Source organism: Takifugu flavidus, chromosome 12, assembly GCF_003711565.1.
Source record: "Takifugu flavidus isolate HTHZ2018 chromosome 12, ASM371156v2, whole genome shotgun sequence".
Classification (NCBI taxonomy): Eukaryota; Metazoa; Chordata; class Actinopteri; order Tetraodontiformes; family Tetraodontidae; genus Takifugu; species Takifugu flavidus.
Genome location: NC_079531.1, coordinates 3,309,149 through 3,336,947, shown reverse-complemented (window position 1 = coordinate 3,336,947; position 27,799 = coordinate 3,309,149). Strand labels below are relative to the sequence as shown.

Here is a 27,799-nt window from a genome sequence, read left to right as displayed (position 1 = left end):
TTTTAATCTGACCACCTAATGGGATTATTCAGACACAGGCCTTCATTACACACATGAATGAGAGCAGAGCCAGGTCACCTCTGTTTGAGAATACATCCTCCAAAGACGGGCTGGAATCCGCAGGACGGAGGGAGTCAAGAGAGAAGATGAAAACATTGTCCGGTAATCCTCCTCTAACTCTCCCGTCTACAATCTGCCTTTGCTCCCATCAGTTCGGAACTCCGCTCCCATAATCAGGCTGCCTTTATTTGAGGATTGAGAGGACTCGCTAAATTCAGTAATGACAAAAAGGTGCGGCAGCGAGCCTTCAAAGCTGATTTTTGTCACCTCCGTTTCTATAAAGGATCGAGTGACAGCACCTTTTTAACACCGGTACTTTGAAGATACCAACACTGAAGCGTGTTTTTCGCCGTGCGAACCGTCACGATGAAAGCAGTCGTTAAGGATCCAGGTATTTTTGTGGCTGTTTTGCTCAGCTTTACTGTGTGTTGCGCACCATAACAGAATTTCTAAAGGATTTATTATGACGCCTCGCCAGGGAGGGAGTGGAAGTGAGGGGTATTGAAGTGTTCAAATGGCTGTAACTACGTGATGGGGTAGTCTAAAAGTGGGAAGCAAAAGAGAAAATAGAGGCAGAAACAACAAAGAGGCACATCATCTCCATACTCTGCACAACGTCTTCCTGTTATCCTCTAACTCGGGTATGGGAGGGTCCCCAGCAGAGCTCAGAGCTCATCTTAATGGTGTTATCAGTCTGCTTTGTCCACAAGGTCACACCTCAGGAAGACATGTCATGCAGACTCGCTCCAGAACAAGGTGGCAACCTGCCTCCTCTCCCACGGTGTGCGCGCTAAAGTATAATGGCTGGAACCGACCCCATCACACAAACACCGGTGATTACGCACATTTAAAAATGGTTGGCATATGTTGGAACCTTTGATGTGCCGGTATCTGCCTGCAACACAATGGCAGCACAAGAGGGTTCCTGATACTCTTCCAGGCAACAAAAGGACAGGAAACATGAAGACGGTGAATACAGCCTTGAGTTGCGATGACTAAACGCCGCTATTGAGATTAATAGGCACCAGGATTAGCCGTGAAAGGCTATAATTCAATTCTGAGGAATGATGGATTTAATTTTCAGGTGAAGAATAATATCCAGGTGTTGCAGCCATTTAAATGCTGTTACTGTGCTGCATTGAAAAGCATTTTCAAGTTGCGGACACTTGATTGAAAGTATTATTCACTGCCTCTGACTCTGTTCCTGCCATTTTAGTTACATTCACAGCAGTAACAGTCAATCTATAGGAAAAAGCCTGAAACACTGAGCGGCAACGGCACGGAAAATGTGTTTTTCTCCTCTTGTACAAATGAAACATTCACTGCGCCTGATTTCATTTGTGAAAAGAACATACATTCAGGGTAGCGTTGTGTGTTTCAGCCCGAGCCACAGTGACGAATGTGCAGAGATACTGAAGAGGAGGAGTGTCGGTAGCAGAAGATCCTTTCAAGTGAGACAAACTGTATCGCAACACGGCCCTGCTGATACCGTTTCTGGGTGTGCTGCAGTCGTGTCTGCACATGAAGCAGGGAGCGGCACCAAACACTCCCGATTCAGAGCGCAACCACACTGATGGAGGACAGGAATGCTAAGGAAGGCTTACTGCGCAAGGAGTGGCTCACTAATGTGAGTAAATGAGGGACAAGTAGCAAAAACACAGGCGAAAAGCAAATAGAGAGCAACTCTGAGGGGGGAGGGAGAGAAGGGAGTGATTGTCCGGTGACAGCCGCAAATAAAGAATGGCATAACAAGCGAAGGGGAATGAGGACAATCGGGGAAGAGGCATTAATTCAGTGATTCCAACCATCCTCATTACTCCTCCTGTCTGAATTTGCCAGTGGTTGTGAAGTCATGGAAATGTAATGGTGCCATGATGAATAAAAGCTCATCCCTGACAGGAATTTAGCATGCTGCTCGGGGAGCTGCGGCTGAGCCGACGCTCTTTTTCACTCCATCACACGTTTCCTTCTAAAAAAAAAAATTTCTCTCGCTTCTGTTTTAGTCTGCTATCACCAGTTTTACCACAGCAGAAGCTCCCTTCATATGTAGGTAAATGACACTCTGAGGCATTGAAGAGCTCCAGACGAGAAAATCCGTTTCAGCCCCGCGTACACGCGGATAAAAAGCCCAGGACGCGCCGGCGGAGATACTGCTTTGAAACATTGGCTTCAAAATGTGTGTCAGGTTGTGAACGTGCAGCAGCCTGCAAGATGGGCCGCCTATTTTCATATGAACCTCTGTCATAGATGATACACAAACACTGTCTGCCACGTCCCGTGGTACTCAAGACAAAAACACCGAAAACACAGAAAGATTTTGGGTCATTGTAGTCTCATGTTCACTGAATTTACTGCTGCATTTCCCTACGACTGGTGTTAGCATTCCTTTAATGGCAGCTACAGATGCTAACATGTTTGCTCAGGTGTCACTGTTATGAATCCTTTTGCCAGAAGACTCGTCCTTACGTCCTTGAGACAATCAGCAAATGACCAACTGTACCTCTACGATGGCGTTTTTGCTTCAATTGATGTTTACTTCAAAAACCATAAATATCCTTGTTTATGGTGCTACTTCAGCTCTTGATTTATTACGTCTTGTTTTGCAACTGCATCTAACGAGTGAATCGTCCCCGTCACCGGGACGTTGTCATGCTCATCAGCTGCTGCAGCAGCAGATCTGGGGCCGGTGGACAGACCTCAGGACAATGGCTGACCTACTTCATCAGGCTCTCATGGAGGAATGACAGATCCAACCCCATATGGGTGGATGGTGAGGAGGAGGCGTTGGATGGAGCAGCAGAGCCGGGGCTGAAGGGCCGCAGCCAATCGGTGGCTCCGCCTGTCCCCCACATGGCTGTCCTCTACACATCCTCCAGAGAGCTCAAACAGCAAGCCAGGCAGAAGCAAATGTTAAGATAAATAACGACGATCCCAGCTGCTCCGCACACTCTGGCTCCCACTGCAGGGCCGTCCTTTATTTTTTTTGTTTCCAAAAGAAAGAAAACCTCCTTGCACACTGGACTCCTCCCACCTCCATTTTATTCAAAATGAGCCGCAGTCCCCCCTCCGTGTTTTCCCTGGCATAGAACAACACGGCAGAGACTTTATGGGCGGCCTGTGGTGTGCGAGCGAGGAAGCGTCTCGGGCTAATGTCTCGTTTGGATAATGAGGTGTACTCTTGGCAGGATCTGAGTGACAATCATAGCATGTAGCGAGAACTGAGGGGATAGAAAGTCTGCCCATCCAGATCCTTCGGGGTCAGGAAATGCTGAAGTCTAAAGGTGACGAGAAGCTCGAAGCGAGGGCCCACGACACTGAATCTGCTCCTCCATCTGCCTGACAGCCGGCGCAGGCTTGAGTTAGGAGCATAATAATACACAAGATATACACATGTGGCCTTTGGGTCTATGAATAATGCAGGCGGATGTTTAAGAAGCAAGGGTGTAATGTGGTATAGCGCAGATGGAGACAGACTCATCCATGACAGGTGAAGACAAACAAATTTCACGTTGCTAGGGGAAGCCTCCGCAAGGCTGACATCATAATGTCCCTTGTTTCTGTCAAAGAAGAGAAGGAGACAAATGGCAGCAGCACGGAGCAGCTCTGCTGTCCTGTGTCAGTAATATATGTCGTGATGTGTGTTTTACTCAAGGATTTTCTTGCCGCGGACTTGCAAGTTTTAACACACAGAGGAGCTATCGTGCTGACAGAACCGCCAGACCTTGCCTGCGCGGGCAGAGCGGCCCGTCTGTTTCCCAGCAGATAAAAAAGAGTCGGGATCAACACTTATATTTACAGCTCCCTGCTGCTGAGCACTGTCCACACCGATACAAATGTGGCCAGGGACATTTAGAAACTAAAAAAAAAAGAGTTACTTACTTTTTCTCATTAATTTTGTCTCTACTGCTGTTCACATTAGCCAATCACTGCCAGTGGAATGCATTAAAATAAGCATTCAAAATAAACAGTTTGTTTAGCATTTCAGTTCAAACCACGGCTGCCTTTTGAAGACGAAGATTTTGATCCTAACGAGCGCAAGCAAACTCTTGCTAACAGGCAGGTACACTCTGAGGAGGTACGCGGATCCAAAAGAAAGAGAGAGAGACAATAAAATGTCCTCGTCGGTAGTCTCGGGGCCTTTTCACTCTCACTGTGACTCATCGTCTTCACTCATGTTTTTCAGTGGTTTCTGACTGAGGATGGAGAAAAGAACCACCGTGGAGAGCTAAAGCTGATGCAGTCGCTAAACAGCGTCCTGCCCTCTTCTCCACCTCTGCTTCCCAGTTTCTGTTCACTCGAGAAGCCATTTCTGGGACCCGACCTGCCTCCTGGACTAACGGCGGAAAGTGAGAATCACTGAAGCGTGCATCTGAGTCACACCGTTGCTCTTATTATTTTGATTTCTACTGGACTGGATTGTTTTATTCATCTCATTTTCAGCATGCGGCTGAGGTTCCCTTCTCTCTAACGACATTTGCTCACAGGAGAGACGAATATTCCTGCTCAGGCGAGCGTGAACAGATGTCAGCAATGGTTGCCCGTGCTGGGAGGAGGACCCGTCCGCAGACTTTCTCCGTAACTGAAAGAGAACGCGCTCGCTGCGCCCAGTTAACAGGAGTGGTGTAGGAAAGAGGCGTTCAAAGTTTGCCCCTCTGAGATGTGAGCCAATTCGTCGAAGGGTCACAAACTGGTTGACCCTGAGACCAACTGATATTATCCTTCACAGCTGATGCTGCTAATGTGGCAGGAATTATGCATTGGCTTTGAATCAGTCCGGCCCCATCTCGCAAAGATTAGCGCTGCCGCGCAGGAGAGTCAAGGTTAAAAAATATCTAATCAGGTCCCTTTGATTATTCAACCAAGTAAACAAACGTGCATGTGAATAGAAAGTGCCGTTTCATTGCGGCGCATTTTCACACACATCACATATCTGCTAAGTAAAAAGCACACATCCCCTCTCAGGGTTGATAATGACATAATTGTAAGGCCATCCTGACAAAACAACCATTCATCATGTCTTATTATGTGCTGGGAAGAAATGCAAGATGGCAGCATCGATTTGTTTCGAGCACAAAACCTGAGTGTGATGGTGGAAAAGCTGATTATCCTAATGAAAGGATGATTTCGCTCTCTTGTGCTGGGGGAGATCGTTGAGGTTTAACCACATTATTCAGTCATTCTTCCTGTGGTTTTGGCTGCTCCCATATTTTACAGGGCAGAGCCTGACTGGCATTCATTGTTTGAAGGTTTGATTGTCTATTTTTGAACACAGCCTCAGATGCCCATTAGTAATTAGCAGATTAAGCAGATCTGACGACTTGTCATCTTTCCCTGGGGGGATTAGAGAAGTGAATGTCAAAGATGGAGGTACGTTCTAAATAGAAGCCTGCTGCATCACTGCATCCTCCAGGCCACCGCCTCCCTCCCTCCCTCCCTCCCTCCCTTATTTCCTTTTCCTCCGGCATCCTCTTTCACCTCCCTTCAGTCGGTCCAAGGATTGATTAAAACAGGAGGGCGGTTCATTAGATGCTGACAAGCGACACCATATCTGCAGAACACGTCCTTGGAGAAAGCCATCTTAGTTCACGCAACTTACCGGAGTCGATGCCATCGCCACGGAAAACGCCATCCCTAAACTAATTGAAACAAGGTGCTCTGTGGCTCGGATATCTGCTGAGGTGACAGTTACTCACGTCTCATAATCCAACCATGAAAACTGAGGAGCTGATTAAAATGTGAACCATCTTTGCTTGTGTGGGATAATGTGATACAAACAGACAGTTTATCTTCTTGACTCCGGAGGCAAGGTTGTTACAGCAACACTCCAAAAAAAAGCCCTCAAAAAACAAAAAAACAAAAGTCGGGAGCCTTGATGAAGCAAAAGGAGACGGCTTCTGCAGTGCAAACGCGAGGAGCGACTCTGTGAGGTGCTGCAGGTCGTCTTTTCCCTTGCTAGCATTACTGGGCTACACAATGCTGCAGCCTTGAAAAGCAGCCAGCAGTGGGCTCTGACCTCACCTACGGGCCTTTTCTGAGGCTGTTGGGAGGCTCTAAGTTACAATTTGAGGTTAATGAAGCATCAGAAAACTTCTTTACCTCAACCTCTGCGTCACTGTGTAGATGTCAAGCCTCAGAAAATCACCAAACATCAAGTTAACCATGTCGCCATAACCAATATGATCGCCGCTCAGGGCCTCCGACGCTAATGTCTCGCAATTGGACCGCTCGTAAGCTCTGTGAGGAAACCGGGCCCTCTTTTCCTAAAGCTTGTAAACGTTACTCTTCACACCAGCAAAGCGCTTTGAAGAGCCTGTCTGGGACTCCGGGGACGTTGAGGATGTTTGCCATCTAACGGCTCAGAACAATGCTCGCAGCTACCATCCAGCTAATTACGGTAGAGGATGCAAACACACGATGGCGTGTGTGGGGACGTTTGATATTCTGCATGTGTGTCAGCACCACTGCTCTCCCAATAACTTCAAATCTAAAGGCGCAATCAAGTAAATGAAGACCGACAGTCCAGCTGCCAGCAAAACGAGATGAACCGCCTTAAAACCCCGCCCTCCGTTGCCTCGGCAACAAAACACGGATGTTCAATCTCTGACTTTTGATCAACTGTCTTCAGGAATGTCACTTTAATGGGAGTATAGTATGTTACTACACTGCAGACTTCAAAAGCACAGAAGACAAGGACACGTCTGCTGTGCGCTGTCCTACATCAGGAAGCTGCAACATTAACAACATTACCAGTAAACAAAGACCTCACGTATATCGGCAACTAAATACACATGCAATTAAGTGAAGCAATTATTGTAAATAATTAGAGTGACAGGAGACAAGCGCTTTATAACCCTATAAAACAACGTGCTCGCTGCGACTGAACAATATAAAAAGAGGCAGCAATCTCACTTTTGCGAGCAGGCAAACATTTGTTTGTTTGCCTCACTTTAAAATTGCACAGACAAATGAGGAGAACAAGCGGAATGCCTTCAGGGATCACGACAAAGTGCTGTGTTAATTTAAGGAATGAACGACAAAGAACGAGACCGCGGTACAATTTCAACGATGTGGGGCATAATTACTGGATACAGGCTGGTGCAGGACGGGTTTCCTGACAGCAGCTTATGTCCTCACTCTCCTGTTTGCGTACCGAGATTATCGTTCTTTTGGGATGCACAAATCTGCAGGCAATGACATCACCTCCATCTCCTCCCTACAAAGCGTCTTTGTCCTCACCAGGCGGAAAAAGAGATCGAAAGCAACGCAGATGGAGAGGGAAAAACTCAAAACAAAGGTATGCGATGATACTGTGAGGCACAGCTGTTGGCTTCACACCAAGCGCGGCGTTCCCAGAGACGCAACATGAGTCAACATGCAAAGCGATGCAAGTTAGAACAGCCCCCTGCTTCCCAGAGACCAAGCAGAGAAACAAAGAGTAAAGGGGCGGGGGGGGGGGGGGGGGGAGTCTTTCCAGCCACAGCAAAATTGTGGCAGTCTCCCTTTGCCCCCCCCGTAGACACACACACACACACACACACACACAGCTGCTGGCAATCCAAGTTGTGCACACTTGCAGCGTGTGCAGCGCAGTCAAAGCTGGTAGCAATTGTAGCGGTGGCTCTCGTGGATAAGAACCCAGAGGGACTGTGGAGCCTGTGTGCCAACAATTAAGTGGAAGGGAACTGAATCAGTTTTGTTCCAGCATTTGGTTTTTTTCGTTGTTGTTTTTCTTTCCCAGAAGACAGAAGAGATGAAGAAATGAGCGCCACTACAAAAGTAGAACACGCTGTTTGGAGAAATGCGAGTGCGATGCGAGCAAACTATGATCAATACAGTACCCTCACCTCATAGCCCCATTTTGCTTGATGTTATTTTAAGTGCTGATAATGGGCGGGATTTCTTTCTTTTTTTCTCTCTCTCTTTAACTCCCGCACGCTGGAGTCATAACAGTGCCAGTTGGGGGAGTGTGGGGGTGTGCTGCTGTGGGTGTTTCAGTGTGTGTGTGTGTGTGTTGTTCTGTAGCCTCAAATAACCAGCTCCAGAGTGGTGCAGGGAGCTGCGTGGCCATGGAACAGCATGGAGGGCACGCAGGCAATCTGCGACAATCAGTCTGTATGTGCATGTGCATGAATGTTTGTGTTTACCGGCACAGATGGGGCTCCAAGAGTGCCGGGGCAACGGGTTTAGCAGGGTACTGCATTGAAAAGAGCCATGCCTGCGTTGGCAAACGAGAGCAAAGGAGCGGCAGCAGCGGTGACCCTACCTGTGATGTTCACGTCCACGACACCGGTGCGGGTCCCGATGCTGTTGGTGGCGTCACAGATGTACGTCCCGGCCAGGTCGTAGGTCACCGGGCCCTTGAAGAACAAGGTGTTGTTCTTGGTTTCCACATTAGTGGGGAGAGAGCCGTTCAAGCTGCGAAAACAGAGAAATAAAAATGGGTAAATTACACCAGGGCAGCGCCAGGAAAAAAAGAAAGAACTGCTCTGCCAGCGGTAGCAGAGCCCACAAAAACACCGTCTCCAGCGCCATACAGAGCTGGATCCATGTCAAGGCGAGATAAATAGCACAAATGTTTGACGGCAGTATATTTCAGCTACCATCCATCAAGTCTAAACAAAATCCCACAGAGGTGGAATCCCAACAGGTCCACACAGGTAAGATGTAGCTGCTGCCTCGGGACACGGGCTTTTTTTGGCGCGAAAAAAAGAGAACAGACAGTACGACAGTACGTGAGGGAAGAGGATGGCTGGCGGGAGCTCTGCTCTGGCGCAGCACACATGGCTAAAGTCAAAACTCACGGGAGCTGTCAGGAGAGGCAGCTGATCAAACGTTAAAGGCAGAATCTGCCGAGCTGTCAATGAGAGCTGGAGCCTGAGGTGTTTGTCTTCACGGTTCGCCCTGTGTACGTGGCGCTGATACACTCGTGTCCTTTGAACAGGTCAGCACACTTTCAGGTCATGGATGATGTGTGCAGGAACCCTCCATTCTATTAGGAACCCTTTTAATGGAGCCCCGAGGCTGAAAAGGTGTCACATTTCATGACAGCTTCCCCGCCGTCCCCGCCGCCGCCCCTCCTCTCGATCAGCTTCAGCGGCTCTTTTGAGCCGATCGAGCTCAAATAAGGAAATGGGGGATGTCAGATCAAGTCAAAGACTTCCCAAACAGGCCCACGTAGCGCTGATCAAGCTCATACGATGGTATCAATCTCCGTGTTTTGCAGCACACAGGAGTTTGTAAATGTTGCTGCTTGTATTGATTTTCCTGTGCTGAGCTCGCCAACAGTGATGCGTACAGCACCATCGACAAAGACCCGAGGCTACAGTCAACAGATTTATGGCAACGCCTGGCCTGTGTGTGTTAATTTCTCTTCCAGACATTAGCGGGCACCTGGTTAAGATGCTTCAGCTTCTCTTTAGGTTACAATTATTATGGATGACGCATATTCCTGTGGCAGCAGTGTGATAATGTGGTCTTATGCTGCTACATTATTTTATTGTGTGGGAGTGGAATCATGCAAAGGCACCGTGGATATGTGTCATATTGCGGCATGTGATAAAAATGGCTGCACGTTCACAACTTGAGAGGAAGTAAACAAGCAATTAAAAAGGCCCTTCAGTGCTAAACTGGAAGACTGAGGCATCTGTTAATGAAGCGTCAGTCGCAAGTGTGTAGTTTATGTATTGATAGGTGCTTTTCCGAGACATTTTCCAGGGAAAACGCAATGAAAAGCAGCAAAAAAGTAGCAAAGGAGAAGTAAGAGGCATGTTGGACTTGTGGGCTCTAAGGCAGTGGCGCATTTGCAACGGAGATGCAAACAAGCTCGATACAGTACGCACCGATTCAATAATCAGTTACCTTGTGAGGCTCTATCAAATGCTGAGTTCTGCAGAGTCCAATTGATTTGCTACAGGAATGAAAGGCTGGCAAACTGCGATTCACCACAGCCTGTGCATCCGAGTGTGTGCCTGCACTCAGGGCCCGAGGGGCAGTAGAATGAAAGGCAACAACAGCCTGAGAGTGATGCAAATTTTTGGCGACTGTCTCGGCTGTTCGTGTGCGCGCAAGCATGGAGAGCGTGCGGTGTGTGTACAGATGTGGGTGTGTGGACGGCTCAGCAGGAGAGGAAAGCTTGAGGAGACCACTCTAAACCTAAACAGAGAAGAGAGATAAAGATACATCCACTGGTTTGTCTTCATAATTCCCTCTAATAAACACGAGCATAATGAGCAATGGAGAGTGTTTTAGCAAATGAAGGGACATGAGCCCCTGAGGAGTCAGCATTAATGATGCACTATAACAAACCTGATTAAAAATAATTTAAAGTAACATTTTTTTCATTAGTGTGATTCATCCACAGCTACAGAATTATGCAGGGTAATTTAGATAACCATTCATTAAAATGGCTAATAAGAGCAGGGGTTTGGTAAATACAGTTAAATGTAAACTGCTCATATTTACAGATGATACAGAAATTAATATATTTTAAAATATAATTTGCATGATATTATTCAGGGTATCAAACAATGCCGCCGCCCTCCCTCATTTCGCCCGGAAAATTACATTATGAAATTAAAACAGGGCAGACCTGGGGATGCCCTACAAACAAACATTAGAGAAACAAATAGGGTAATTCCGTCCAAACTTGCGTGTTTCTTCTTCTCTGAGTCTCCCCCTTTACCCGTGAGGAGAGAAAGAAATAAAGCAAAACTGCGGTTGTGCTGGAAGAAAAATAAATACAAAAAAGACACTCGTGGGAGTTCTTTGAAGATTACATTAGATGCTAATGCTTCCAGCCGCGCGATGCTCAGACCCCGAATAAACTAGAGTGAATCCAGATGACACAACTGCAGCTGGATTGAAATGGTCCTCTTGGCTACCGTAAAGACCTAAACTAATTACAAAAATTGGAAAAAAATGAGCTCGTTGAAGTGAAATAACTAATATATTATCGTTTTTTTGGGATCGGACGACACCCTTTGTCTGCGTGGGTGTGTTTGTGTGCCACTGTGATGTAATCCCGTTGGCCTGTCCTGGTTCTTTCTGTCACAGCCTTGTGCTGACCTCCACAGCCGAGCCCTCGGGAACCATCACAACAGATTTGGCGTCTCGCTTTCTCTGCCGCAATGGCCGTCCCCTCCGATCTGTCAACGCGGTGCCCTCGTCCGCCTGGATCACGTCTCCGCCTCCTCCTCCACTCCTGTCCTCGCCTATCACTCTAAATCTACCTTTGCCTCCATCCTTTTATAGAAGAAAAAAAAATAACAGTAAAAAAAATCTCACTGAGTTTTTCGTGATTTTCGCAGCCTTTTTGTGTTGAGAGACGAGTTGAAGGACAGAAATAAGGGTGGGAAAAATAACCGCCTCATTACCACCCAACGCTGGCCTGTTGAGGAGATACAGTGACAGCCTCTGTTAATCCACATCCAATCAGTTCACTGAAATATTTGTCATTCCTGCCTTCAACAAGCAATTAGAAAACAAATTGCTACATTTATGTCTCAGCCGACACCAAATTACGCATTTCTGCCTCCGATTTGCTCAGTAAATAACTCTTCTCACTTATCTCTCATCGTTGCGTGAACACTTGCGATACATCATTTCTGCGCCACCAATTTTCACACTCAAAGAGGATCAAACCTGGGGATATTTAGCGATTCCCGACGGCGCTGAGACGTGTTTTTGTCTCTGCGCTCTCATGCGTTTGTAAGGACGGTCTCCGAGGCAAAAACACTGATGTCAGCCCGGGGGCACGCCCGCCTACTCACATCTCCGACTCTTTCAGTTTCAGCCCTCTCCGGTTCTGTCAGGCACAAAGCCGCTGCCTTCTGATGCCTCCCGAGAACACGTCAGCATTAACAACGGAGCATTCTTACCCCTCTACCTGCATGCTGGCTCCCCGACATCAAAACACTCTCCTGTTTGTATTTATATCTGAGCATCTGACCATCGGGCCCACGCAGTTGTTTTGGAGCCTCTGCGTTTGGCTTCCAGTCTTATCAGAACGTTATCGATGTGCTACCAACAACAAAATGCAGACATTCATCAAAAACCAAAAAGAAAGAAGACAAAAGCAAACAGAGCCAGTCAATACATTTCTTTCTGATGTTTCATGAAAAAAACTGTTTTTTTTTCTCCCCATAATTAATGTAGTTTGACAGAAGCAACACAAGAACGTCCTGTCTGGGCTTCAGCGACACTCACAGCTTCCACTGGTAGATGGTGACGGGCGGGTTGGCGTCGGTGCGGCACGTCAGCTGCACATCCTGGCGGTTCAGGTACCAGTTGCCATCGAAGCCCTCGATCTTCACGTCAGGTTCATCTGCAAGGAGTCGGCGCTGAAGTCAGCTGTCTCACACATGCCTAAACCTCAACAAGTTAATGTCACCTCTACATTTAATATGCATCATTTGGATTTTTTGGACAGGGGAAAGTCCAGTTTTACATCAAATGGACATCTTGCTGGATTCTGAGCTGAATGAAAGAATAATCACGATGGCGCTCAGGGATTCTTACACTGCACGTTCAGCACCACGCTGTCTGTGATCCTTTCATTTCTGTAGGTCACGATGCACATCAGCTTCTGCTTGTGGGTCTCGCGGCTCGGTATCAACACGTAGTTGCTCCGGACGGTCACGGTTCCGTTCTGGTTGCGAGTCTCCTGGAAGGTCGCCTCGCCCTTCAACTTGGTTTCCCATCTGATGACGCTGGGCGGCTTCCCGTAGGCTGACACGCAGGTGGCAACGGTCATCTTCCTCTTCTGGGCCCTTGCTACGATGGTGGGGGTTGTCAATGTTATGCGTGTCATAGGCCGAGCTGCACAAGAGGAGGAAGAAGCAATTAAGATAGTGGAATTCCCACCGAGTCATTCCTGCTCATTAAACAGAGATCATGTCTGCCTCCTTTTTGAGAATAATTTATCTTTATCCACAATCGGCTTTGAAGGATATTCAACAAAATCACCGAATAAGTTCAAAGGTTGGATCATTTCCTCCTTCAAGGCAAATAGCTGTCAAAGCAGAAATGTCAAAGTCTCTTTTCTGTTGGTCCTTCAACCTAAACCCTTAGTGAGCTGCCATTTAGCAATTTAGCCACAGACCATCAGCAGGGAGGCTTGAAGAGATGCACAACTGAGAAAGAAGGCGTGGAAGCCTCTTAGAATGCTGCTGGCTGCTGACCTGCGCACGTGGCCCAGGCACCCGCTGAGCCGCAGCAGCCTAAAAAGTTACTGGAGACTCAGTGACACAAAATGGAGAAGGCCGATTGCCTTTTACTTTTACTGGGAGTTAACGGCAAATAAAATGCCTAATTTGTAATTGGATTTTAAAATAGTGCCTGCATCACTTTATTTACCCAAGTAACCTCTTCCCTAGATTGAGTGTACCTCAGGCACGACTTTCCCCTACTGAGATCAGATTATCGAAGCCAAATTACACACAATGAAGTGGACTTATTGATTCCTCTCTCACCTGCCATTTTTATTGACTCTGCAGCAGTTTCCTTTCATAAAGGCAATTAGCTTAAGTCTGGGCCTGGTGTTAAATGTCACATCAAAACATTCCACATATGCTTTTAGGCCATGTTCTGGCCAAAAATCCAGGCAGCAAATGTTCCCCTCATAGACGTCTTCCCCCACCACTCAGCCCTTTAAATAAGGTGCTCTAGCCGCTGTAGGAAACTACAGCGCGGCCCATTAAGGCAGCTTATCTTCGCTGCTCACCGGTTTGATGTGGTTAGAAAACCCTGTGATAGGACTCATTTATTATGCACTCTGGAACGCCTATGTCATTACCAAAGCAACCGTGCAGATACTGTAGGTCAGGTGTGTCTGAACACACAAACCTTTCATCACCTGTGCTAAATGGATTCTTCAAGGAACCAGCGGATTAGCGTTTAGGTAGTAGCCCTTACAGAGGCAGCATATCTGGGTGGTGATCAAATGTCACTTTACCAAGCTGAGGACACGGAGATTACAACCGTGGATTCTGTTACGTGGTGAATATTAAGTTGAGTACTTACCAAACACCGTCAGGTTGACCATGTTCTCCCGGTTGCCTGCAGGAAAGGTGGTGTATTCGCAGATATAAGCGGCTTCATCTGACAGCTGCAGGCTGGAGAACACGATGGTGGTGTCCTCCAGCGAAGGCGTGCGGTGGCGAACGGCCGCCTGCTTGAAGCTGACCCGCTCTTTGAAGGGCGGAAGGACAGACACTCCGAGAGCCGGGTTGGCAATGGCCACATTCTGTTTGGTGCCGTTGAGGAGCTTCTGCCAGGTCACTTGAGAGATCTTGACTGGTGGGTTACTGTTGATGAAGATGCAGCGGAGTTCCACTTGTGAACCCACAAATCCAGACTTGCTGGAGTCCATCTGGACCATCTGTCCATCACCACCTGTAACACACAACAGAAAAGTTGTAAGTTTTTTGGAACAACAAAGCTGCAAACCACACACATAATACACAATAAGGCAACCCAACAGAGACGTCCACCCACTACCTATGGAGTGGGTGGTCCCTCAGCTTCCAGAAGACCACTGTAGACTCCAAAAATGGCTGGTTGTGTGGAGAACCCAGGAAGGTTAATTATCATAATGGTGACATCTACGCAACCTTGTCTTTGTCCACCAGGGTTCTGCTGCTGATGAGGGAGGATCAAGTGAGAAGCAGTGCATCACTAATGAATGAGCACAAGGGCAGGGAGACGTGGGCAAGTCTTCATCTGCTGCTGTTCTGCCCTCCACCTCCCCAGCAGCACACTGCAAAGCCCATTGTAATTCAAACTACTTTCCCCTCACAAATACTTCAATTACGGCCTGGAGCTCCAATTAAAAGCAACAAGACGCTGTGAAAACAAAGATGACCCCCCTTATACGTTCTAAAAGGTCAATTAGCAAATCTGTGTCTGCAATGGCATCACTACACAGCCATTTCCAATACATGTACGCACCAAATAAAAAGGGAGCGGAGTCGAATTTGAAAACAACACGCTAAAAATAGCTTTTCGTTTGTCTTTACTTCTCTCGCGCCTCAGTTTTAGGTGCAGAACATCATTTTTCCATTCACACCTGATGTGTATTACAGACTTCAACACATTTTTGCTTTCTCGGTCGCTAATTGATGTTCCTGTCGAGGTGAAGGCCTCATTTCCTGCTAGGACAACCCTTCAGCTGAGCTTGCATTTACAACCACCCAAAGCCATAATTAAGGAGTCACAAAGGCCAGAGCCCCTCTGGTAATCACACCTGAGTCGTAAAGGCATAGTAAAGCAAGTCATGAATGTCATAAAGGGGGTGGGTTGTGGACACATGCAGCTTAAACACGTACCGGTACTGTGAGTGCATACAGGTTCAGAGAAAAAGTGAAATGGGGAAATGTGAAACTAATCATTGCCTTCAAACACGCGCAGATATGAGGCTTGATTCAGGAGACCAACAGCGCAGGAATCGAACACAGAGGGGAATAATTACAGCGTGTTCAGTCTGTCAGACTCTCAAAGTTGCATCAGGAGCTACTTATTCTTAATGATGATGCACCGAGGGGCACTCAGGCAAAACTTTAGCATGAGGAAAGGACATAATTGACTTCCATTAGACTAAAATTAACATGAAGAACGACACAGTCAAAAGTCTCTGTTTGAGAGGGTTACAGGGTAAATCCCTGTAAAGATCTTCCTGCCTTTTATATAAAAAACCCTGAAACAACGCAGCAACCTTTGCAACTCCTGAGTGCGCGTCACATTTCATTTCCTCTGGGTCACATCAGCACCGCTACTTCTGTATAGACCTTAACTAGAAATGACAGATTGATTTACTAATACATGTTGACAGTGAGGACTGGGAAGACTGGCAACCTTGTCGTGAGTACTTTGCGAAACACCTGTGTCCTTGTGAACCCCGGGCCGATGCTTAACTTCATTTTATCGTGGCGCACATTACCTGTTGTGGCAGCTGGAGTATGATATTTTCTGAAGCAGCAAACACAATTTACGGTGTGACAACACCGGTTAGAATCGAATCCAGACCGTATATGAGGATGGCTATAAGGAATCATAAATATGTACCAGGTCAGTCCTCAACGATTGCTATGCTAAAGCAACACTGGCAGGTAGGGTCTGCGTGTAAAGAACCCTCCCTCCAGCTCTTGCTCTGCTCCTTCGCCTTTGAGTCTGAAGCACCCGACTCATATTAAACCAAAGAACAGCAGCACAGGCAAATGGAAACCAGAGAAATACGCATAATTACATAGCCACAGAGCCCAAATCCCCTCTGCGAAGGACCAGGGGCGCCCACGGGGACCCCTTTCACTCAAAAGACTGCAGTCCTTGGCTGAGCACACAGTGGAGCTTTAATTACAGAGTATGAGGCAAAACCATAGAGGAGCACAACCACATACGAGCAAGAGGCACAGAGAAGGTGGAATTTTATGGAGGTTGGAGGAGCCAGTGGTGCAGAAACAGAAGGAGAATGGGAAAGATAGGAGGCAAAGTACCAGAGCTGAACTACAGCAAGGAAGGCAAAAAGAAAAGGGGAAGCTTCGGAGAGATTTGTAGTGTTGGTGTGCTGCAGGTTCTGTAGCTGGCCGCTGCTGTCACTGGTGCTGCTGCGGCTTTGTTCTCGCACTGACAAAAGCACAAGTGGAGGAACAGATACACCTGAGGCCTCACGCTGGCTCCACGAGCTGCCAGCAAAACCAGCACCCAGAATTCTGGAAAAAGCAACGAGACTAACAAAGCACGAGAGCGTGCCCAAGCTGACAGAATACAAAAAGGTGGGCGCTTTTCTGTATTCTAGGTGAGCTTGATCGGATCAAACGAGATGTGAGGGGCGCCATTAAAACGGCTGCCTCGCAGTGTCGGACCGCACCGGCGGAGGCTCACGAGAGCTGTGTGAAAGTCATATAATCGCAAAAAGCTTTGTGTTGTGAGCACGAGGAGTTTCGGAAAAGGCGCCGGCCGTGCTTTAAATGGTTTTCCTGGTGCACGTCAACCAGGAAACATAATCTGGTTTGGTGTGACAAAGATTTAATCGCGGGAAAATAAATATGAAGGACAAGCTCGGTTCCCTTTTGGGGGAAATAGGAATTGAACGTGAAAATGATTGGCTAATATTTGTTCCTGGTTTCTGCTGCAGATAAAGAAGGGAGCTCGTGTTTATGCCGTTTGCATACATCATTTGTTGTGTACAATATTACAAAAATCAATGAAAAAGCAGAGCACCAAAATGGAGAGTGCTTCTTGTCCTGAGCGTTATCTGGCAAATTAATTCACAATAATCCCCGCAACAATTTTAGTTTATCATGTAGTGCAAGTAGTATCAGCCCATCTAGATGTTAATTTATGCCCGGGTCAAATAAAGTTCATTATAATTCACCTCGCTGCACCAAAACAACCCAAACGGCAGCGAGGCATCGACGTTGGAAATTTAGACCCAAGAAGCTTGTAGACCAAATAGAAAATAATGCCGCCCTGGTTTAATTGCAAACTGCATTTTTAAAAGATCCCCCCATGAAGACTCGTCATCTCGGCGCTCTCCTGACGGCTCCTGTTACTCGAGCCTCTGGTGACAGATAAAACATGGCTTGAGACACTTACAGATAATGACTGTTTAATGTCGTCCTAGTTCCCACAGCATTGCCACAGGCCTTTCAGCTCCCCCTCAAGACCACACATTGGGTGTTTTGAGGGGGGAGTACAAATTTTCTGTTTCATACACTCACATACAAACAAGGCATTAGCTGCCTGTTTATTTGCCTGGTGAAACATTGCAATTGTTTTTAGCCAGCTGGTATTTTTGGAGCTTAACCAGCGGCATTTGGCTTGTTTTATCAACAGGTAACAGCACTTTTCAGAATGTCAAATGGATGGTTTTACTCCGCTGGAAAAAGGGTCCTCCATCTCACACTCAGCCTTAGTTTATCTTTAATGTCACTTATTGTTAACCATTGTTATTTTGCTTTGAAATGAGATGTTAAGGGTCACCAACTCAGTTTTATATGCGGGTCTCTTGGGGAAACAACAGCATACCTGCCAAATCGGCTCTCTCTTCCCCGTTTCCACGAGTAATTATTCAGCTGCTGGAAATCCAGAGCTGGAACAGATAGTTAGTGGTCCTGCTCTTAATTTTCCACTATTTGGTTTGCATATATAAATGTATATCCATATATATTGTACGCCACATGTCGTGGGCAGTGCAACATCTGCTGCCCTGTAGAGGTAAACGACTATTAGTAATTATTTCTTTGTTCCATTTGTGGTCCTGCACATTTGGCTGGAACTGCTCCCAATGGCTTGTTGGCAGAAAACAAAAAAGTAATGATCCAACTACTTAGCAGTCTGGTGCTTTCAGCTGTGCCTTTAAAATGTCACCTTTTAGGTGGGTAGTGGGTGGTGATCATACACAGCCTTATGCAGCTGCAATTACATTGTTTCTGGGGTGACCTACACAACCTTGCACGCGCACACACACAAACACAGGCTCCCTTGTGCAGCTTGGGGCATTTCGGATTTGAAATCAACCCTCTCGTCTCCTTTCAAAACTATAATGTGTCATGTTTGAGCCATGTTTTTAAAAAAAAAATAGAGATCACCCAGTGGAGTACATGGGAGCGTTTATTGTAAAAACTGTAGGGGGAGTAACAGCGCAAGTGTCTGGTGATAGTTTTTTTTTTTTTTATTACTATGATGATTTAATATGAAATGCTGGAAGTAATCTGGGATTTCAGTTGTCTTTGACTGCGGCAAAGGCAAACTCAGCCGTCCTAAATACGGCTTTTGCCCCAGAGAGAGTGAGAGAGAGCGAGAGAGAGAGAGAGAGTGAGAGTGAGAGAGAGAGCACCAGTGTAAACACAGCCTCACGCAGCACTCTGACCCTTTCCCCCCCCCCACCCCCCCACAGCTTAACTCAACAAGGCCACGGCAGTTTCGGTTCTACAACACAAAATAAACAACGCAGACGTTACCTGAACAAATAATGAGGTGACATCACCCACTGATACCTGATACCAAGCAAGGGTCGTGTAAATGGGGGGGGGTTGATAAATAACTGTAAAGATTGCAATTGTGCATGTTTGACTGAAACTGATGAGGAGAAGCAAACAGATTCGAGTACTGCCGAGAGTGTCGACGGGTGGTACCAGAGAAAAAAGGCTGCTGCATGCTGGAGCAGGAGAAACAGCAAGTTAATATGCTTTATCAGTCAGACATCAAGCTGGGACACCAGAGAGTTCTTACATGAACCAGTCTCATCTTATGCTGGAGCTCAGCGCACACAACCTTGTTTACTGGTTATTTTTCAATAATGCAAAGGCCTCCCTTTGCATTCAAATGCGGGCTGCTGTTTTATTCATGCTAAAGAGCCCGTGGCTTAATTGGAGAGAGCTGATTCAAATTCAGAACAACTGATTAAATGGTCAAAGGTGCACTCCGGCGTGAGACACGGTGGTCCCGGACATGCTGCAGGTAGAGTTCAAAGAGTGGAAGCTTTAGATGGTTTTGTTAATTTAGCACAGGGGGATTGGCGGGCGGCGGGAGTGACAAGAAGCGGGTCAGACGCAGTGAGCAGATTACAGCACTCAGGATATTAAAGCGGTGGAGATGTGAGCGGCAGCCAACGCTGCTACCGTGCAAATGTATCAGCGCAGGGTGAAACGGAGCCCACGCCCATATTTCCCCTGCTCGCTGTACAAAATCACAACAGCTTCAGGTGAACGATGACCAGGAAATTGGGCTAATCCTGGCACGATTCAGCCATTTGCTTTTTGGAAACACCATCACTTTACACTGTTGCTCTCCACACTCCTTCCTAAAAATCCACTTTATCAGCAGAACTACCTCACAGAAAAGCCCGATCATGTGACCAATCACCTGAAGCTCAGCCTGATCAAAGAGCTGCTGCTGCGCAAAGAAACGGCCGGCAGCACGAGGAAAAAAAGATACACAATCAGCACAGGTTGGGTAAATGTATTCATAATTAGCTGGTGAACTTTTGAGATGTGATCCCTTTCACAACGGGTTGGCTGGACGGGCGCACTGCCTGCAAACACGCCCCCATGCAGGAAACTCTCCAGCGTGGCAGGAATCTCATCTGCAAAGCAGCGGACAGAATAATTAGAAATAAAAAAGCAGAAGAACTGGTTCAGCGTCATTCGCTGCTGGTGCTTTCTTTTTGGGGCGACGGTGCGTTCCTCCAACACCGAGCCATAATTATCCTCAATGAATATTCAGCGGACATTTGAGCACAATGGATTATTTTCTACGGTCGGTTTTGGAGCAGGTCATCTAAGAAGGACTCAGCCTGAGCCGGGACCAAAGCAGCAGCCTACACTTCTATTAAACATTCAGCAAATGCAGCATGAAATACATATAAACTCCTGCCAAAAAGTGCTGAGAAAGGGTCTGGCGCTGGACAGCCATGCATGACAAATCCTTCTCTCACACCATCTGCTCCATTGTCCACAAGTAAAGATAAGTGTTGCGTGGAGAACAAACATGGAATCCTCCTATGTGATACTGCCAAATATGCTAAACCATTATCAAACATTCCGATTTTTAAAATAAAACGGCTATTTAAGCAGGAGCAGATGATCGGCTGCTGGCGGCGTACATTTATACATAGGCAACATTTAGAAACAGTAATGGCATCTTTGACATTTGACCTATGCTGCCCTTTGCTGGGAGGTGTTTTCTGCCTTTTTTTGACATAGGCCAGGGGCAATCAGGCATGGGGAAGAAGATGATCGGGGGGGTGCAAGAGTAAATAGTTTAATCAGCGAGAAGCGCTGTTGCATGACCGGTGGCTTATTAAAAGAAACAAGAAATGAGAGCGCGCAATCAATATTTGATTAGAGTCACTTTGATTTCAGAGATTTCCACTTGGCGTATAAGAGGACGGCCCCTAAAGATTTCTCGAAATAAATTAACATTGTGGATTTCATACATTTTTAAAGATGTGCGGCAGAAAAAAAATAGAAGCGGCTGTCATCAAAGTGCATCTGTAATTGTGGCGGCGATACAACCAGGACAGCAGGGGCAATGTTCACGCAGCGCCCCGTGTCGGCATGTCATGTTGAGCCATTCGGCCCCGGCGCCGCTGATGGAGGCCGTTTATGCAGCAGCTCCCTTAACATATAGGAGCGGGAATTCACACTCCAGCTGGAGCGGAAAGTGGGCTGAAGGCCGCTCGGCTATCAATTAACAAGCACAGTTAGTACGTGATCACGGGATGGTGACAAATGCTGGGAATTTACCAGAGATGTGTTGTCACAATGCTGAATGTTTCGCCGATTACGCTGTAGCATCCGATGCTAAACGCTAAGGGATGAAAGTCGCCAGTCACCTTGAACTGGTACTGTAACCAACCAGTCATCTCCGCACATGTGTACAGGAAATTATGTACACATAAACAAGATTAGGAATTTTGGCCTGGAGTGGCAACGTTTAGGCACGGATTACTTATCCTGTTTCACCACTGCCGCAATGATATGCGCAGCCGCTAAGCTGATAAAATTAGATATGCTACACACACATCCTTGAATATGTTATCTCATCTTATTATTTAAATATTTTTACATTGCAAATGTAGGGAGATGCACTGGTCTCCACGAGCCGTTGGTCAATTTCAAACTGAATTCTTTTAGATGTCAGAGAAAAAAAAGAAGAGTACATACAATATAGACACAACCGAGCTCTGCGTGTGGTGAACACTACATGGACGCAATTGTGGATTCGGGCCTTTGCCAAATGATTCTTTTTCATGTGTGTTTTGATCAGAAACCTCTGAGAAATCCAGCGGTTCTCGGCAGAACTCCGAGCCCAGGACAGAAACATTTCCTAAACCACGACCGCGGCCTGTCTTTCCAAGGGGAGAAGGGCTCCACATACATATAAGCCTCGGAATGTTCACCACATCTCAGGACCCTACTCTTTTTCTGCCGCATGTGTTTCCCAGCTGTGATCGACTATCTTTCCCATCCGCAGCGTAGCTTTGTTAAATATGATACTGCCAAACATCTCGGGATAATTCTAAAAGGCCACTTTTAGCACATAAAGCTTGACGCTGAGGAATATTAAGAAAAATCTTGGATCTCTGCTTATACATCATTCTGACGTCCCACACATTAATCTTATTGTGCATTCATATTTACTGGCAAAAGCTAGAAAATAAAAGTGTAAGAGGCAGCAATTCTCTGGATGGTTATTTTTATGGAGCATCCTTCAATCTTAATGCTGGCACACCCTTTGTGATGGAGAGTTTTGGAAGAACGCATGAAAAAACCAAATGTCTCCACTGTTTGCAACAGGCCTTTTTTTTGTTTAAAGAAAAACAGCTGACATGGAGACATAAGAACTGAACCACCAAGCCACAGCAAGGCAAAAGGAACGGCCTGAAAGATGAGTTGGGTGGTATGAGTTACCCCAGCCTCCGCTGGCTGTTAGGGGCTGAAAATGTATATCGATATGGAGACCATATAGGGGGGGACAAAGAAGGTGGATACACAGGGCCAGGAGGACTGTAAGAATGTTACAGGAAATGGGAAAATATGAGCATGAATCAATTGCAGGAATGAAAACAGTCACAAAATGACTTTGGGTTTGTCACAGTTTCATCTGGAAACATTGCAGTGGGTGGGCTGTGGCTACAAGCAGCAAGGAAATGAACTCAGACCTTTCTGTCCTCCCCCAACTGTTGCTGGTGTAAATCAAGGAGGAATAACCATCCATGTGGAGGGCTGAATAAAAGCGAATCCAGATTGCAGAGGACTAACAACAACAACGGCATGTTGGTGTCAATGTGTTCATGTCAAATGGAGCATGTGCAGGGCAGAAGAGATGGTGAGAGGAGAAAAAAAGAGGGTTCAATTAATTTTTAGAGGAGACAAATGGTGGCTGCTGTGCGATGGCTCCACTGACAGCTGGGGCCGTAGACTGCGACCAGACCGACCTCGTAATTACCCCAAGCGTGAGAAGATAGCTCCTAGTTAAACCTCACAGCATGACTGTTTAAATTGAAAATACAGGAGTTAACCAGGTGATCAAAAGCTGAGAGACGCAACACACTCATATATTAAAGGAGTGGAAAAACACCGATGTTGACAATAATGGGAGAAACCCTGTGTTTGGAAAAATATGTGAAAAGTATAGGCATTAGCAGGCATAAATGGCCCCGGTGTCAAAAAAAAAAGAACTCGAGATCTGACTGCACGACATAACAAGAATGCATTATGCGTGCCATAGCTCCTTTTGTCCCCTTTAGCAGCATGACTGCTTTAGCTATTTCATGTTCATTAAAACCAAAAAACTGCACTAATAAAGCATAATGAGCAAGAAACAAGCAGAAATCAGTCAGACGGTCTCCGGCCAACGTTTGGAGGGTCGGTTTTGAGCTGATATTGTTAAAAGCGAGGATGGTGGTGAACAGTGAAGGAGGCTGTGCTTCTATCTGCTCCAGAGCTGTACGTGTCACACAGCCACGCCTTTCTGAGCGCTCGCTCTCTGTCTGCTGGCTTCAAGGCGACACGGAAGAAGAACTGGCAACAAACAGGAGCCACAAAATGGGATCGCTAAGTAAAACAGTCCGAATTCACAGCGTTTTGGTCAAGGTCAAAGGTCAGCCCGGGTCATTTCAGTTTAAATCTACTTTTTTGGGGGAGTCAAATCAGAAATGTGTAAGTGTTGATAATAAAATCAAACAAAGGTTTTTTACGGCTACAAACAACGCTGAAAAAAGTCACACAAACAGCTCCACCTTGACATTAACAGCCTCTGATTTCTGCTGACAGGGTTTCCACTGCTGGCTCACAGACAACAAGGCCGTCCGCTGGGAACCCCGGACCAAATAACTGTATAGTGCATGTACAAGCGCTTTCCTGAGGGCAGCCGGAGTATTATTTGGAGCTCTTACCCTCACGTTGCCCTCTCTTACTGTGTCTATAGGGCGAGCTGCTCATTGTTTGACAGGATTGACAAGCTCCCTTGCAGAGCTGATTAAAAGCTTTAAGGTCAGAGAAGTGGGACAGATATCGAGCGAACACCTGTCCTCTTGCTGTGTCGGAGTCCCCCACTGGGTGCGCTCTCCATTGGCACAGGATCAATGGCTCCATTAAGAAACCAACACAGACTCCCCCTTCCCCCAGCTGACGGTGCTGCTTTGGCTTGCAAACAACCCTTCACCTGGCACTTCCTGTTTTCACTTCCTTCTCTTTGTGTAACAGTCATATTCCTCTGGCAGAGGGAAGTGTTCTGCAATCTATGCATTTTTCCAGCTTTTACTGGAATTCATTTTGTTTACATCCTGGTTTAAAAAGAAGAGGGGATCTAAGACCAGAACCTCTCCAAATAAGTGATCCATTTTATAGATTTCATAGCATCTTGGCTCCATGTTTTTCCTCTGTAACAAGTGGAAAACAAGGAATCACACAGAGCACCAGGCGGCAATGCTCTCCAGCGTCCTAATCCAGAACTGGACATTCCAATTTACTTGAGCCGGAGTCCGGATGATAGTAAATCAAGATATAGGTTACTGTGGATAACTTAACAATTTAATCCCAGCTGGTGGTTTTATTCCCAGAACTTCACAGCACAGTAAACGTTCTTCTTCTGATATTGTATCTCGCAGGAATCTATAAAATGAAACCTAACGCGGCGCGTTCAGCCACAGGATAAGACCATCAAGGGAGCGAGGCTCTCGCCAAATGATGTTTTGAGCTGCATCCCACTCAAGATGATTCCATTTTCCCAGGATTCCGGGTCCCTCCCCCACAGAGTGACCCGCCTGCTCCGTGTGGATATGACGGCTAAACACAGATGCAGCAGTTTTATTACACTGATATTGTCTTTGCACTCAAGTCTGCAGACGTTTGCTTAAAATATAAGGGAAGAAGAAGCAACTTTCACACTTCTTTTAACTAAGTGTGAAACTGGGTCTGAGGACAAAAGGTGAACGTGTGAGGTCTGTCTGAACCGACCGGGCATCAGATCATCACCCTGTTGGGGGTTAACGACTCTGGTTAACTTAGAGGGACAATCCAACCTCAGGCTTTAAACTCTGGCCCGGTTTTCTAGATCTGAAGAAGCCTTCGGGGTGAGAGGTGAAACCTGTTAGACAGAAGCATAGCTGCCTGGATAATGGATGCAGACACATCCACCGCCATTGACCGCCACATCGCCAAATTTACTACCTACTCCGAGTTGTTCGTAAGTGCACGCTGACACCACGACTGATAAACGTGGCCACCAAGCACCTTTAGCAGAGATGCGCTCACAGCGAGTCCTCAAACGACACGACTGTTGGTGCTCCTCTACTTTAAGCACCTTCAGGTTCAACCGGATTCCAAATGAACTGCAATTTAATTTCAACTATTGTATCTCCAACAATAAGAGTCAATTTGTTTGTTCAAAACCAGGGTGGATCATGAGGTGGATGCCAAAATAAAGAGCACGTGGTCTGAGGCGGTTCAAGGTGAAATAAAGAGCGGGGAGTTGTGACAGGTGATTTACTTTAGGTTAAAATGTGTTTAATCTTGGCAGAAGTTATTTATAACTTAATGCCAGCGTTTCATCGGGCCTAAAATAAGCGGCAGCTGCTGCAGTGGCGCAGCTTCACCCCGGTAATGTTTAAGTTACGACACTCTTCATTAAAGGTGGATCTGGATTTTTTAATCAGGCTTCACATACATAACATCCTGGATAGATAGAAATCAGCAGCTGACAGTTATATCAGCCCACTGGTTTTAATTACAGTGGATGAAGCAACAAACTAGCATTAACAGGAAATGCATTTGGAATTAACTGCACGCTTCTTTTATTCCAGCAGTGATCAAACACATTTGTGTCCTGAGAGCTGGAATAATGCTGGTGTGTAGCAATTAACGGTGCATTGTGTTTCTACTCCCAGAACAGTAAGTTATTTAGCAATTATCACGCTAAACATAATTCCTCTACAGTTCTGAAATGCAATTTACTTTACAAATGCAAATGTATGGCTCCATTTTTAATCTTCTTATTACATGGGTGGAAAATATTAAAATGAAAAAAAGAAAAAACAGGACAGATTCATGTTTATGTGTCTATTTTAGCTACGGTGAGCTGCACTAAAGTCAAACTGGCTGTGACCTTGAAGAAAGCCCCGTCTGCCCTCTGTCTGAGGGCCTAGCCAAGCAGAATCAGCCGTATTGAGCGCGATGTCTTGCACGGGGGTTCTTATTGACAGAGTGTTAGCAGGATGCAGGGCGGTCAGGATTGTGCGCAGCTCTGTGGTTGATTAGGTGTGTGAAGGACAGGCCCCGGCTGCTGCTGCTGCTGCTGCTGCTGCTTGTTTGGTTAATGTGCTGCCACTGCCCAGCAGGGTGAGCAGGCCTGACGCTCCACCTTCCCAAAACTCAGCCGGTGCGACTTTGCTTGGCTGATGAACTGTGACTGGACACAACTCCAAGGTTGTTTGTGTCGCTTCCACCCCTACAAGGCCCAGCCGGTGCAAAGCGAAAAAAAAAGAAGAAGTGTGAAACATTGTTGAACTCGGATGATGGCTCTCAACCTTCATATCAGCAGGCCCGGCTGCACTCCTGGTGCACGCTCGGGCGGGCACCTGAAGGATCTCCACTGTCAGCAGGTAAAAGATTCAGCCTGCACACCCAGCTGCTTCCGTTTCAGTACAAAAAGAAATCTGATTTCTCTTTCTCAATTTATTATGAGCCCGTGTGTGCGCGGAGAAATCTTACAGCCAGTCGATTCAAACAAAGTTTACAAAGATCCAGGGGACTTTAAGCACCTCACAGCTCAGTGTGGGTTTCTAACGGAGCCGTCTAACAAAGGCTGTGTTGGGAAGGTTGATATTTTGTGCGTCGTGCGTGTGCAGGAGTCACCCTCTTCAGACGCAGAAGTGCTCACACAGCAGGGGTCAAAGAGGTGCTGCTCCAACAGCAGTCAACTGAATATTTCAGAGGAGGCTTGAAAAGTCACACGGAGAAAGCTGCATGAGCCTCTGCATGCTTATTATGCAGAGAACAGTTCTCTATTAGCTCCCTGACGATGAATCATAGCTCACGTTACGGAATGAAAAAAAATAAAAATGAGTGAATTATAATTCTAGGTGAGGGGATTTTTTTTAAAGCTGTACATGTTGAAAAGTTCAGACCGTTCGGGCCACGCTGCAACAGGGAAATTTTCCTGTGATCAAGTTGGAGGTTTCCATGGAAACGGCGGACTCATACATTTGCCTTCTGGACACAGTTGATGTAAAATGTGACACAATAATATCGTAAAATAATAATCGCAACACAATTTCATTTTAAGGATAATTATTCTTCCTCCCACGGTGACGCTTCCCAAACATCCTGACAGGTCTCTACTGGCATCGGCTGAACAAGGGTCGGACTTCTTCAAAGGTTTTTTTTATTTATTTTTTTTTCACTTTGTTTGCAGCTAATTTAGCCGACTCAGCATGTGTGGCTGTCAGGGGGATTACCAGTCTAGATGAGCTCTGTTTGTTGGTTTCACTACATAAACCAATTATAAAATGAGGCTCCATGGGAGAATTAAAAGTTTGATTAGCCTGAGGGTGGATGGCAGCATAATTGGATTGGATAAGAGAGGGATGGTTGCAGTGTACCAAAGAAAGAGAGAGACTTTGTGTGGTAACTCTAGAGCCTCATAATAGTGAAGTTGTAAAATAACTGCCTGAACTGTTTTGTTATCAGCAAAAATATCATTTTCCACAAAAACAGTTGATTGAAGATGCGTTGAATGA

At 46.4% G+C, this 27,799-nt stretch overlaps 1 protein-coding gene across 6 annotated transcripts in view; it reads right to left on the bottom strand.

Annotated features, from left to right (window-relative positions):
• Positions 1-27,799, bottom strand: part of nectin1b (nectin cell adhesion molecule 1b) — a 98,089-nt gene that overhangs the window by 47,308 nt on the left and 22,982 nt on the right. For all 6 annotated transcript variants that reach the window (XM_057048838.1, XM_057048841.1, XM_057048840.1 and 3 more), the window contains exons 2-5: positions 14,080-14,451; positions 12,577-12,876; positions 12,265-12,382; positions 8,324-8,475 (exon numbers count right to left, since the gene is read on the bottom strand). In XM_057048838.1, the coding sequence (XP_056904818.1) occupies positions 8,324-8,475; positions 12,265-12,382; positions 12,577-12,876; positions 14,080-14,451 (942 nt within the window). The remainder of the gene's footprint in view (positions 1-8,323; positions 8,476-12,264; positions 12,383-12,576; positions 12,877-14,079; positions 14,452-27,799) is intronic.